Here is a 12,893-nt window from a genome sequence, read left to right as displayed (position 1 = left end):
TCCAAATTTTTCAACGGGAATATCTCCGCTTCCAGCAAGCAAGCAAGTAGTGGGGAATCGCGGCAGACTGTGCCGCGGGCTGCATTATCATGTAAGACGGGAAACTGTCCGCGGGCCGCATCCGACCCGCAGGTCGTACGTTGCCCGCCCCTGATATGTACCGTAGAATTCTGCGTTTTGAGGCGGATTTAAATTAATATAACGAAGGCATTTCATTCTTTTATCGCATTCTTTCATTGTAATATAAAGGGAGAGGTTCGGTTTAGAGTTTATAAATATATAATATAGAGAAATACGATGATATAACTGCATGATGAAATCGGAAATCAATGGACTACGCATCCACGGGAATTGACAAATTTCTTAAGAGCATTCGAAATTGACGATTTCGAAGGATGGATGCATCGAAATTAACAAAAATCCACTGCGAAAACGGTGTCAGTATGAATCAGTCTGTGCCACTGTGACGCATTGTTATTTATTTGTCTGGTTAATTAGTTAGTGTCAGCCCAAGTGGTATAATATGTAGTTATGGGGTTATAAATTTCCGATAAGGTAAGTTACATTACAAACTAGGCAAGTAGCCCTACTTCCCGTATCCACTCTAAGTAGAATCTAACGGCGACGTTACTAAACGTATATTAGACATCCAATCAATCAGAATAAATCACTTCATATGCTTACTTTCCAATTATAGTTTTGTGTCACAGGCAACACGTCTGACCGTTAAAACGGTCGGGCCAACACGCTTCTCGGTCACGCACAAATTTACTTATTCTATTTTTATGTGGCGGCAAGAATTGGGCCATGCGGGCTAACGGCGTTTGTAACATTTCGTGGCCTGGGCGAAAAAATAATGAAACAACAGGACGCGAGTACACATCCCACGGAGCTCTATCGAACTAGAGATTTTATCGTGGGTTACTTACAAAAAGTCTGCAATCGCGGTAATTTTAAAGCTTGCAATTGCCAAACTTTGTGCGGATTTTAATCCCACTCACGGGCAGATTAATGCGCGGGAGGGGAATATTTCAAAGACAGAGTCAAGCAACTGTCATATTATAGCTTTTTCCTCAATACTATGATATAATGATCCGAGAGCGTGGTGGTCTTTATAGTGAGCTCATAGCTCCCCATTCAACAGGACAGTGTGCCGTATATTGTATATTATACAACAATATACAAACAGTCGTTTGTTCAGCACCCTTCTACATGAGGTGATTGCTCGAAGTTCCGTAAGTGTGCAATAATTGCGTGCATCTCTTGTCTCTACGTTTACAAGTCGACTATTACTCATGTCCAGGTTTCGTTGTCTGCCTATGCCTATACTGTTTGAATTTTATCGCTTTGCCAGAAACACAATGCTATGCGTTGTGCTGAACAATTGCATCAGTGAACACAGACTGATTCGTACACCATTCTAGCCATAGGCCACTGCTATGGGACGCTAGCACTCATCTCGTCAACTCCGAGGATTAATCTACACTGATTCATACCGCCCTATAGTGTAGTTTCAAGACAATGCGATTTGACCATGAGCCCACCCTGGGGTGGAGTGTGCAAGTGTACACACCTTTACTATTGCAGTGATGACTGATGACACTGACAATGCCACTGCACGCAGGAGATGTGAGACATCGGAATATTACGCAGCGTACATATTATACAATGCAATACACAATGTTTAAAAACCTCTCTCGTGAATACAGCTGCATTCTCAAAATACAAGATAGATTGACGTTGGACTGTACACGTCTTCAATTTTAGTGACACCATTGATAACGCAGTACGAAAGAAGTGTAAGCCATCGAAAAGCTCACATATAGTAGGGGGTTCCAGACTTCGTAGAGCGGCGTACACATTCCACATTGTGATAAAACAGCACTTACTTTCCGATGTGCTGAAAGAGCGACGGCTGAGTTTCGGGCGTTACGGTTTTCAACCGTTTGACGCAAAGCTTTTCTGACTCGTCGTAGCTGCAGATTTTGGACCGCGCGAAGTCGACCTGCAGCCAATCCAAGGGCTTCGCGTTCCAAAACGTGTGCAGAAAGGAGGCGTATGCGGGCAAAGTCCTCCTCCGAAACAGCTTTCCGATCGCACCGAGGCCACAGAACGACATGTAGACCCAAGGGTCGTTCTTTTTGGCTTCTACGGCCTGTCAAAGTAAGAAGATTCTGAATCGCTGTTTCCATACAATGGGCTTTCGGAGATTGTGGTTTTACGCAGCCTATAAAAAAGCCCGCAAGTAACTTCCAGAAGCATATAAATGAAACGATACAAAACCATATTGCACATTGCGCTGTGTTGATCAGATTTTATCATTCAAACGTGTACTGTCTGTACTGCGACGATGTGCTTGCATTAAACCACAATCGTTAACAGTCGAGGGTCCAATTGAAGCATGATATTACTTCCCGCGGCTCCGCGATGACAGTTGGGAATAGAAGGGATTGCAAACTTATGAATTCAAGCTTCCAAAGATAAACGATAAATGAATGCATCAAAATCGTGATATTCGAACAAGAAGGATAAATATTCCGCCGTTTATTAACTAATATTCGCCTGAAAAGATGACACCATATTACATCATTTGCAATTTATCAATCACCACCACCGAGTCATGCAGATTCTGTCAATACAAACATATGAAATCGACACGCATCGTTAGTTTGCATTTGCGCGGAATTGTGACTCGGAAACGCCGAATCCCAGTGATTTTGTTTAAACAAGTAATGATATATTTCAATCAGACTTGTAAAAACTACTGTTCAAAATGCGCAACTAGTAGCCTACTAGAGTTAGTGATCTTTAAAATCTGCAACTAACTAAAACACAACTAATCACTGATAGTACAAATTTATGAATTCAAAGAAATATTGAAGATAGAATTGGCATCGTAAAAAGGGGGTTTCGAGTTGGAAATGGGAGCGACTTCGACCCTCGAAATCCACCCCCTAGCTACGCCACTCTACGTATAGTGACGATTCCCAGCTAGTAACGGGCGCATAAACATCACTGAACAGAACGCCGGTATCGCTATTCACACCAAACGACGACACTAGTCTTCTAATTGTTCTAGAGCTGAATTATTTAAAATGCGCAATTAGATCTCCAACTAGAACTACTTACATTTCAAAATCAGTGGTTAATAGTTTGTACCCTTACCGTGCAAACAATGATTGGCAATCCGCATGATAATACAATCATACCTATAGCTATAGTGGCGTGGTTTAACGTTAACTAATGTTCATCACATTGGAGCCATAAATGTTTCAATTAATTAGCAATGTTTTCATTCAAACTGGATGACAGGCCGCTTAAAAACGCGTTAACACACACGAAGGAAGCATCACTTTCCTTTAGGCAAGCATGTAACACGATGCATGGCCGGGGGGTGCTGACGAAATTTGCCACAGTAAATACTATTATTAGTAAAATTGTTCAAAATCTCCTTCTCCTCCCTTCGTTTCTACTGGTCAGATATGATCAAATTTGCTGCACAGGTTTTTTTCGGTGACCTGATAAACGGTGAATTCCGTTCGGAAAATTGTTTCAACCAGCCCTGCGGTACAAGTCGTCCGTCAAAATGCAGGGTATGTATTTCGAAAGTGATTGTACTCGCGACCAATGTTCCCTCTAATTTTTCACGAGTCTGCGCGCACTCACCAACTCGCCGCGCGGTCCCTTGGACAACAGGATGTAACGACTACAAAAAACGGTCATCACTCTGATTGGACTGCCGAACTACCCACTTTTCTCGTCAATTTTGCGGTGTTTACTAGGGATGGTGTGAACGTGAGGTTCACGTTCGCGTTCTGTGTGTGAACCTCTGAAATTTAGAGGTTCGCGTTCACAACAGAACCTTGGTAGGTTCTGGACTGTGAACCTATTTCATATATCACAATTTTCAGTTCATTATAACTTTTTTATTCGAATTTATTGCATTTCAACTGCGGGCCACTCTATGCATGGCGCTGGCAGCATGAAAAATCAACACAAAACGAGCATGCACCTTGACCATTTCAAAAATTTTACTTGCTTTGTTACAAAAGTTTGCTCGAAATATCCAGCTTTCCGTTTGTGAATATTTAGTGACTCTCTGCTGTGAGCTTGACCCGCAATCACAAAACATTACGAGTGAAATATACTTCATGTAGTCAGCAAATGATGCTTATTCAACCAAACAATGCGATTGATATCGTTTTTTGATGTAACAAATCTAGCGGGCGTATAAGAGGTCAATCTTGACTTCGTATGTTTATTGTATAATTAAAACCATATCCGTACGATTGTGTTGGCTACAGCTGTATAACTGTGGGGTAGCCTAATATCGATAGCAAAAAGAAATCGGTTTTACACCCTGCTCAATATCCATGTAGCAATACTCGGACGCTGAATACATTGTCCGGTCTGGCCAAGACCGTTACGGCGTAAGCTTATATTCCCGGGCAGGTCCTCGTCGAAACTGTTGGCAAAGCGACGGATGTTATTGATTTTATGGGAGTATTATATCATTTAATTACCCCGGAAGTTGATACAGTTGATACATTTAGCGACGTTTAAAACGCGAATATGTACTTCAGCATTGTGGCATTATGTGGCCCGAGTCGTCGCTAGGTATCGTGTACATTAATATAGGCTATCACTTCATTGAAGGATAGGGTTGGAATTAGCAATATGACGTCGCGTGACGTCATGAGGTTCACGTTCGTGTTCACACAGAACCTTTTAAAAAGGTTCGCTTTCACACGAACCTGAACCTTTCAGAGGTTCACACCATCCCTAGTGTTTACTACAAAAAGGGTCATCACTTCAGCTTTCTTGTGCGCAGCTTACAATTCCTCCGCGCAGAGACCGTGTCAGCACTGCGCAATCGAGCACGCGCTCAGCTTAGAACGAACAGTGCTCACGACCAAGAAATTGTACTCCCTACCACTAGTAATATCGCTACGGTATTAATCACTTTACTCAACGCGAAGCTTGTTGTCGATCAATTCTTAGCGTGAACGACCGTCAGCAAAAGTGGAGTAGCGAATTGCAAATCCGTTTCGCGGATTTCATTCGATAAATGGACTTCAGCAACCTAATGATCGCCGACCTTGTGTGGTGACTAATCCTAATGCTATAAAAAGTGTTGTAATAGCGCAGTTACCGAAGTAGATGACAATTACCGTGTTTTATTGTTTATACACCACAGCGCTATCGAAGAGTGGTAGCGACTAGTCAGCGGCATGTGGAAAAGTACCCACTACAACCGGCCTGACACACTCGCGAAATGCTATCAACAAAATATTACTCAGCTTCGGATTGCTTAACGGGCACAGGTTTTTTGAAATACCCATACACTATACGGCCCATACACTATACGGTTCGGATTTCGCTTTGATGATATCATACCTCACACAAATATACCCTATTAATAAAGTGCTTGTGCGCCTTAAAACATTCTCAAACTTAAAGGGGCACTGCGCCCTAAATATGTGGTTTCAAATTCAAATTCAAATTTAAATTGAACTTATGTAAAAATTATGGCTGCAGCCATTATCCTCAAAAACTGTAGCAAATAGATTTTTACAAAATGTACCATCCGACTCCCATCTACCTAATGGCTGCTGCCAAGATGTTTATCGCATTTTCTACTTATATCTAGAGCGCAGTGTCCCTTCAACATTTACAGCAGGGAAATATTTACCTTTTTCAACTTGGTCACGTAGTCTGACGTGGCGATGACGTCATCTTCCAGCATGAGGTAGTATTCGGCTCTCAAGTGGTAAATGTACATCATCAGGTATACTTGGTCCAAGTTCTGCTTGGAACGCCAAATCGAACGCTCTATCGTATCCCCAAAGCTGGAACGCACGGTTTTTGACCAGTCCGGATACAAAGACTTCGGCGGCGCTATGATTTCAAGTACTCCGGCTGATATTTCGTCCGCAAATTTGGATTGAAGCGATCGCACGCGCTCGTCGAGGTAGGCGATGTCCGTATCGCCCAGGAAAATTATAAACACAGTGTCCTTTTTCTGTTCGTCAGTCAAACGCCGAAAAAGCGACTCCAGTGTCGGCGTCAGATAATCTTGCCCCTGTCTTTGTACGCTAGGTATGCCGATAGCTAATGTAGCGTTAGCACGGACGCTGCCAGCTCTTATTGCAGGCATCGGCTTCGCCAGGCCGTGAGCGAGGGGAAAGTCTATTGGCAGGTTGCGTAAACTCCCTTGCGGATATGCGTTGGAGTCGTCACTGAAGGCCGAAATCTTGAACAAGTCATCCTCGTACACGAGCCCAGGGCCAGCGTCGTCCTTGGGGCTTCTTAAAGGAGGTTGAACGACATCGCTAGTCTTACGGTTGACGTTCGGATCACCGACCAGGGCAAGTATTCCGTACAGCATGGCGAATATGTAGATGATGAGTATTCCCGCCCATACCCGACCGGAGCTAACGCACAACTCGACCAACATCTAATGACAGTCTATGTTGTAAAAACAGTTACATCAATATATTATTAAATAGTATATTCATATTGAAATGAACCCGAATATTTTCGGCTGACACTCGTCAGGGGTAATCGTCAGCAACTAGTAGAGAATTGGAAAGAACATTGTATATCAACAATCGTATCACAAAATATGACGTCACCAGCATGAAATTTCGAATGAGAGAGCGTTCAATGTACTATTTTTAGGTGATACATTGAACGCTCTCTCATTCGAAATTTCATGCTGGTGACGTCATATTTTGTGATACGATTGTTGATATACAATGTTCTTTCCAATTCTCTACTAGTTGCTGACGATTACCCCTGACGAGTGTCAGCCGAAAATATTCGGGTTCATTTCAATATGAATATACTATTTAATTGTATATTGAAGTTCTGTACCTCCAAGAAGCTCATCAATATATTAGTAAAACAGGCTTTTCACGCCACACAATGACGTGATGTTTACAGCAGTGTGATATCATCATCAAAATATCCACGTCGAGCTAATTTTTTTTACCAGTCGAGTTGTTTCATTATGGTAAAATATCACTATGGTGGTGTATTATCTCTTGTAAGGAACTAATGATATGATGGCGACTTATAACAACAAAGCATACGTCTCCAATCAATACAACCCGGTACATGCGTCGTACTAGTGTAGCGTGTAGTCATGTAGTACATGAAAGTTTGCCAGAAATGATTAGATTACCTCCGGTGACAATCGTATGACCCGAAAATTCTCGGAAAGCTGCCTCTATTCTGCTTACGGCATAACCGTTTCACCACAAACGACAGAAGACTCTTAAGTCATGTCGTTCAACTGAATAGGCTAAACGTCATCCGAAAGTACAAACAAACGGCAATTGCCTTACTGATACTGATCACGGCTTTCTGCGGCTGAAACCACGAGCAATAACATGTCTTTAGTCAGCACGGTCGCTTATCGCTCAAAACTTCCCAATCTCAGCAACTGAAACGTATGTATGCCTCAAACACCCTTAGAACTTACTCATATCACATGCGCAGTCTTCAACAACAAGCAAGCTTGTTCGCCAGATTCCGCGACGTCGTGGCCTACTTTCAAGCGGCGAAATGTCGCGACTGTACTCATTCTGGTAAACTACCACGAGCGTGAAGGCTGGCATAGTTGTCGCGGATAGTAATAGAACCTTGCTACACCGAACCAGCTCATGAAAACAACTATATGGTTGTGTTCAGCTACGGTACAGACGTCGTCAATCGATTTTCAACGTATCCTACCGTATTCCAAACACAAAACTTTCCAAGGACAGCGCTGTACTATTACACAAACACTGATACACAACCATTCTGACCTCAACGATGCATCGGTACAGCTTCTATGAAACAAACTGTCAATGCGTGATATTCCGCCATACAATTACGTCAGCGCGCGACATATATAACAATCCACTTTACACATTGAAGTTGCATTAAAACGCATGCACGATCTCCAGCAGTTGAGAATATCCCTTCTGCCACAGCGCGATGCGATGCCACAAAACGGAACTATATACTGATTCGAGATCAGCAATCACCGCAGCCAATGATTGTGAAGTTACACGTAACGACGAAAATCGCCTCTGGGAATTTAGTGTCGTTTTTATTCGATTTGATGAACTTGTTGAACGTGTGCGACAATTTCGTTACGTGTGCGATGCGATGGACGCGTAAGGAACCTGTATCTCCGAAGAGGATTGAAACGTACCATTTCGTGGCAAGTCACCACTTGAATGCGGTGCATCAAAATACAACACCCGGCGCTTACCACCCATCTGTATAGATAACCCACCGGAAAGGGGTAATGTGCTTGGAATATAGCATCTTGACTGCATTGTTTGCCGATATAAAGTGACACAATGATAATGTATGCTGAGTCGGTAGGGTGACGCAGCTACGTACATTTTGTGACTCCATAATGATTGTCAATTCACGGTATGGCCGTGACGTCACTTCATACCTAGTTTTATCCTACATCTTCAGCTAGAGCAGTGGTTCTCAATCGGGGCCGGGGGTCCGCGAATCAATTCCAGGGGCTCCGCGAGACCTCCAAATTTACGAAATGATTGATAAACTAATTTGTAATTTTTTAAATTATAGGGAAAGAATGAGGCAGTGTTCCACCACAGCTGCTAAAACATCATTACTCACATCATCAGAATAATCGTGTGGCATGAAATATCCTACTGTCCAAATTCATTTAATTGCCAAAGTGCCAATAACCTACTAATACAAACATATTGGTGTTTAGAGACGTTTTGTGGACAAAATAAAAATAAGGAGAGACCTTTACGATTTGAAGTTGGCAGTGTCATCAAATTAGTGAACAATCGCTTGAAATAAAAAACTTCTGAAGTATTCTCCTTCATTTGTCCCAATGAAGGGATTGAAATCTCGCCACGAAATCGATTTTATCCTGTAACATACACAACCACTATTCCAGAATAACTTCAAGATGAGATGCTTTCGATAAAAATGACTAGGCTGGACGTGATATCTTCCTTAAAAATGTTTCTTCATTTTGGTGCCATAAATGTTGCGATCACACCAAAAGTGTCGTTGGAAGAGTTACGCGTTAGTATTCTATTAGCCTCCAACTATCTTTGTGGAAATGGATTTTCGACACTCTTTCTCACTCAGGATTTTCAAGACCGCGTACCTAAAGAATTACAGCTGCAAAATTAGCTATGAAATGATAAATGTCTACCCAATTGCTATGATGTTATTTTCAATAAAAGTCATTTTGTCGCTGTTTATTACAAGCTTACAGTTCATATTGGCACAAGACAGTTGACGTCGCACCATAATTGAGTTAAATTTGAACTAAAACTTGAGGGGGTCCACGAGGGTACAGGGTACGTGGCGGTCAAAAAGGGGTCCGCGAAGTCAAAAAGGTTGAGAACCACTGAGCTAGAGCTTTATATCCTCGGTATATCGACATCAACGAGTACACTTCAGAAGTGCGAGACGCATCTTGTACATATCTCGTTTGAGGGCTTTTGATATACAATTGGCCAATTTCAAACGCAATACGCATGTACGGTAGCCTACACTTGTACAATAGGGCTCTTCAAAAATGACTTTTTTTTCTCAAATCGTACTGGCTACTTGATAAAATTGTTAGGTTACCCAATTGAAGCCTACACACCAAATTTGGTTCAATTCCAACCTGTAGCCGCATTGCTACAGAAGAAAGTTTCTATTCAAACAAACAATTTGAAAATTTTCTTCTTCACCTCATGAAAGTGTTATGTTGTCTATAGAAACGATGTTCACCAAATTTGGTTCAATTCCAAATAGTGGAAACGGAGTTATTGCCATCGAAAAATTTGGATTTGTATAAAATAGTATTTACGGTGGGCACCACTATAATAAATAATTAAAGAATTGGTCACCGTAAATACTATTTTATTCATAATCCAAATTTTTAATTAAACAGCAAAATCTTTGTACCAGTGGGCTATTGGCAATTTATCAATTAAAATGAGTCTGCACAATAGGATATTTCACCTCATATCGGCATTCTATTGATGTGAGCTCTGGAATTTTACTAGTGCTCGATGAAGCGAAACTGCCTCGTGATTTTTCTAATTAAAAAAAATACAAATTTGGTTATCAATTATTTTGAGGCTTCGCGGACCCCCGGTTGAGAACCACTGCTATAGTGGAAATATATTGGAATCGCCAACCATACCAGAACAAATTTCCTTCGAGTGGAGGAAATGATTCCAAGATGGAATTTTCTATATGGAGCGCATCATTTTCCGCTGTTGTTTACATCTGTACTGTGGGGCTCAGTTTTCAGAGAGCGCTACTGTATTAAAATTCAAAATGAAAGTCGCATTGAATCGCGCACAGCGTGAAGAAAATTTCAAGGTTAATTTTATAATCGCCCAAAAATTCGGGAGTCAATTTGCATGTCGACGGTCGCCAATTAAATTACGTGTCGACGGCCGCAGGTTGGCCACCCCCGTGTTATACGATCTAACGCTAACCAATGTTTAAGAAAGGGTTATTAATGAAAACACCTATGTAGAGACCTCTCAGATATAGTAAACGTATAGGTTGCCAAATGATCAAATCGAAGTCGTGCATATTGCTCGTTCAGCCCGGCGAGGCAAGATGACGTGTTCACTGTCCATATTGAAGCTGATGCAAACCCCCGTAAACACCGGTTGAGAATGTCGAGGCGAGAGTTTTAACAGCAACTTATCTCATATCGCGATCTTTTGTCAGTCTGTGCCCCATTTTCACAATCGCTAAAATATGGCTAAAAATGGCTAAAATATGAGGATCAGATGAGTTGACAAGGCCCAAGCATATACTTGTATAATGCGGAGAGTATTTCTGAATATGCAGACAAAATCTCGGCGTTGACCTTAGAAGTGGTTAACCTGGTTATCAACCTCCACACAGACGCCTGCTGAATTGCCACTCTCTATTCAGCACTGCAAGTTGTTAAAATATATGGCGCTGATAGAGCTATACGAAATGTTTGAAGAATTTCATTATCCTGACAGCTCTATATACTCATCACAGATCAAACGCTAAATCCGCACAATATGATGAGACATAAAATAAATCCCAGCTCTATTCCGATCATCGCCGGGTCAGTGGCCAGACACTCGTTGACTGTGTATCAGCATCAGAGCATCACGCTACTTAAAGGAACGCGATTCAACCAGCGGCATTAGGATTGCAAGACATGTAATTTGCTGCATCCAGAAAAAAGCGTTATATAATAACCAAGGGCGCCTCCTCATCAATAATTCAAAATCGCATGCGCAATGAGTCCGGGCATCGAGACCTTGTCAATTCCCACTGATCAGATTTCCGCGGGAAGGCGACCGCAGGCCTCGCATCACAGAAAAATTCAAAGCGCCATTCCGACGCGCGGGCGTATGCATTGGGCAAATTTCTGTCTGCAAGTGAATTCAGTCTACGCGGAGAATCCGCCAAGGATCGTGGTAACTATCTAATCTTTATATGGTGATGGCCTGTGTTACGGTAAGGGCAATTAACTGGCGGAGATGGCGTGATATAGTCACAAATTCGCTAAATTGACAAAGAAACCCTATGTTTCACGCATAGGTGGTCGCTGGTCAGTAACAAAGCAATTCTAATTTTTCGAAGTACTCGTGAACGTTTTGCTTGCTTATACTACATACTATACACCATACTTACTCCAATGGCGATGGTTTTCAACTATAATTCCACTTCCATTTAACAGTTTTTGTTTTTTAGGGAAAACTAGGCATAGACTACTGTTACTGAGAAATCTATACTTCTTGTAATTGAGCATAAATTGACGACGCTACTAATGCTACTACTATACTACTAGTTGAATACCATCGATGACAACTGTGGTCACTCTGATTATACGCCGATATCGCCTCTTCTAAGGTTTGAAGACAGCCACAGATTACCATTCATATTAGAAGGTGTTTTCATACGAAAATTCGTCTACTTCAGGGCTCGTCAACTCAAAACGGGTCGCGGGCCACTTTTCAAATTTCGTAGCGGCTGTGGACCGCATGAATTCCATATCGATATAAACTAGGCGACCACGTTTTAGAACTCTACGTGCATATAGGCGACGGGCATATAGTGACCAGGAAAGGAAAGGAAAGGAAAGGACGTGGTTCATTTTTGTCCTTGATGTTTTTGCGGCATATACACCGACTCATGATACACATACACAGTTACACACGATCTGTGCATATGCATACCACGAGTGCAGGATGTGTATATGCCGCTGGACAAAGACGTACAGTTATAGCCTTTACGGCTTTCTAAGTCATGCACCACCCCTCCATGCTATCCCTGTAATGCATGAGCGCCAAGCAGGGAAGTCATGGATAAAAGTGTTACTAATCAGGTCTTTGGTCTGACCCGGCCGGGGATCGAACCCACGACCTACCGATCAAGAAGCCGGAGAGAGAGAGAGAACGAATACAAATACAACAAAAAATCATAATTATCATCAATTTCACTTTATTTTGAACTCTGAGCTGTGCACGATACCTGGAAACGCTTTTCAGCGACTATAAGGAGTCGATATTGAGGCTAGCGAGATACGATACTAGCTGAAAGACCATCTCCACGTTAAGCTTGATCTTGATCTTGTGTGGTTCTAACACTTTTTTAGACACGCACCCTTTATGATACTGAAAAATTACGCTACCACTTATCGCCATATCACAAAATGCAACCAGAATGCTAGCGATCCCAACGGATTGTTTGATGGCATGGAAGGTTACGACTGTTGATGAGGGAAAGTGACGGAAATAAAAAATCGAAGTTTTTTTTCAGTTGACCGCAGCTCCACGCCCCCTTCAGATGCTGTCACGTTCCCACAAGAGGGGCGCTCCCCCCACTTTAAGAACCTTTTTTCCCTA

General features: G+C 42.1%; 2 protein-coding genes across 4 annotated transcripts in view; both read right to left on the bottom strand.

Moving 5' to 3' along the window:
* The window catches only part of LOC145446552 (alpha-1,3-mannosyl-glycoprotein 4-beta-N-acetylglucosaminyltransferase A-like), a 257,727-nt gene that overhangs the window by 6,439 nt on the left and 238,395 nt on the right, over window positions 1–12,893 (bottom strand). The window contains exons 2-3 of the mRNA XM_080324891.1: window positions 5,693–6,468; window positions 1,890–2,155 (exon numbers count right to left, since the gene is read on the bottom strand). Coding sequence (XP_080181017.1) covers window positions 1,890–2,155; window positions 5,693–6,457 — 1,031 coding nt within the window. The 5' untranslated portion in view covers window positions 6,458–6,468. The remainder of the gene's footprint in view (window positions 1–1,889; window positions 2,156–5,692; window positions 6,469–12,893) is intronic.
* The window catches only part of LOC145446523 (glutamate receptor 2-like), an 85,238-nt gene that overhangs the window by 56,251 nt on the left and 16,094 nt on the right, over window positions 1–12,893 (bottom strand). The window lies entirely within an intron of this gene.

This window comes from Botryllus schlosseri, chromosome 9 (assembly GCF_051294905.1).
Source record: "Botryllus schlosseri isolate E-star chromosome 9, Bs_hap1, whole genome shotgun sequence".
Taxonomy (NCBI): Eukaryota; Metazoa; Chordata; class Ascidiacea; order Stolidobranchia; family Styelidae; genus Botryllus; species Botryllus schlosseri.
The sequence above is the reverse complement of the archived record's forward strand: the minus strand, read 5'-3'. Positions and strand labels throughout refer to the sequence as shown.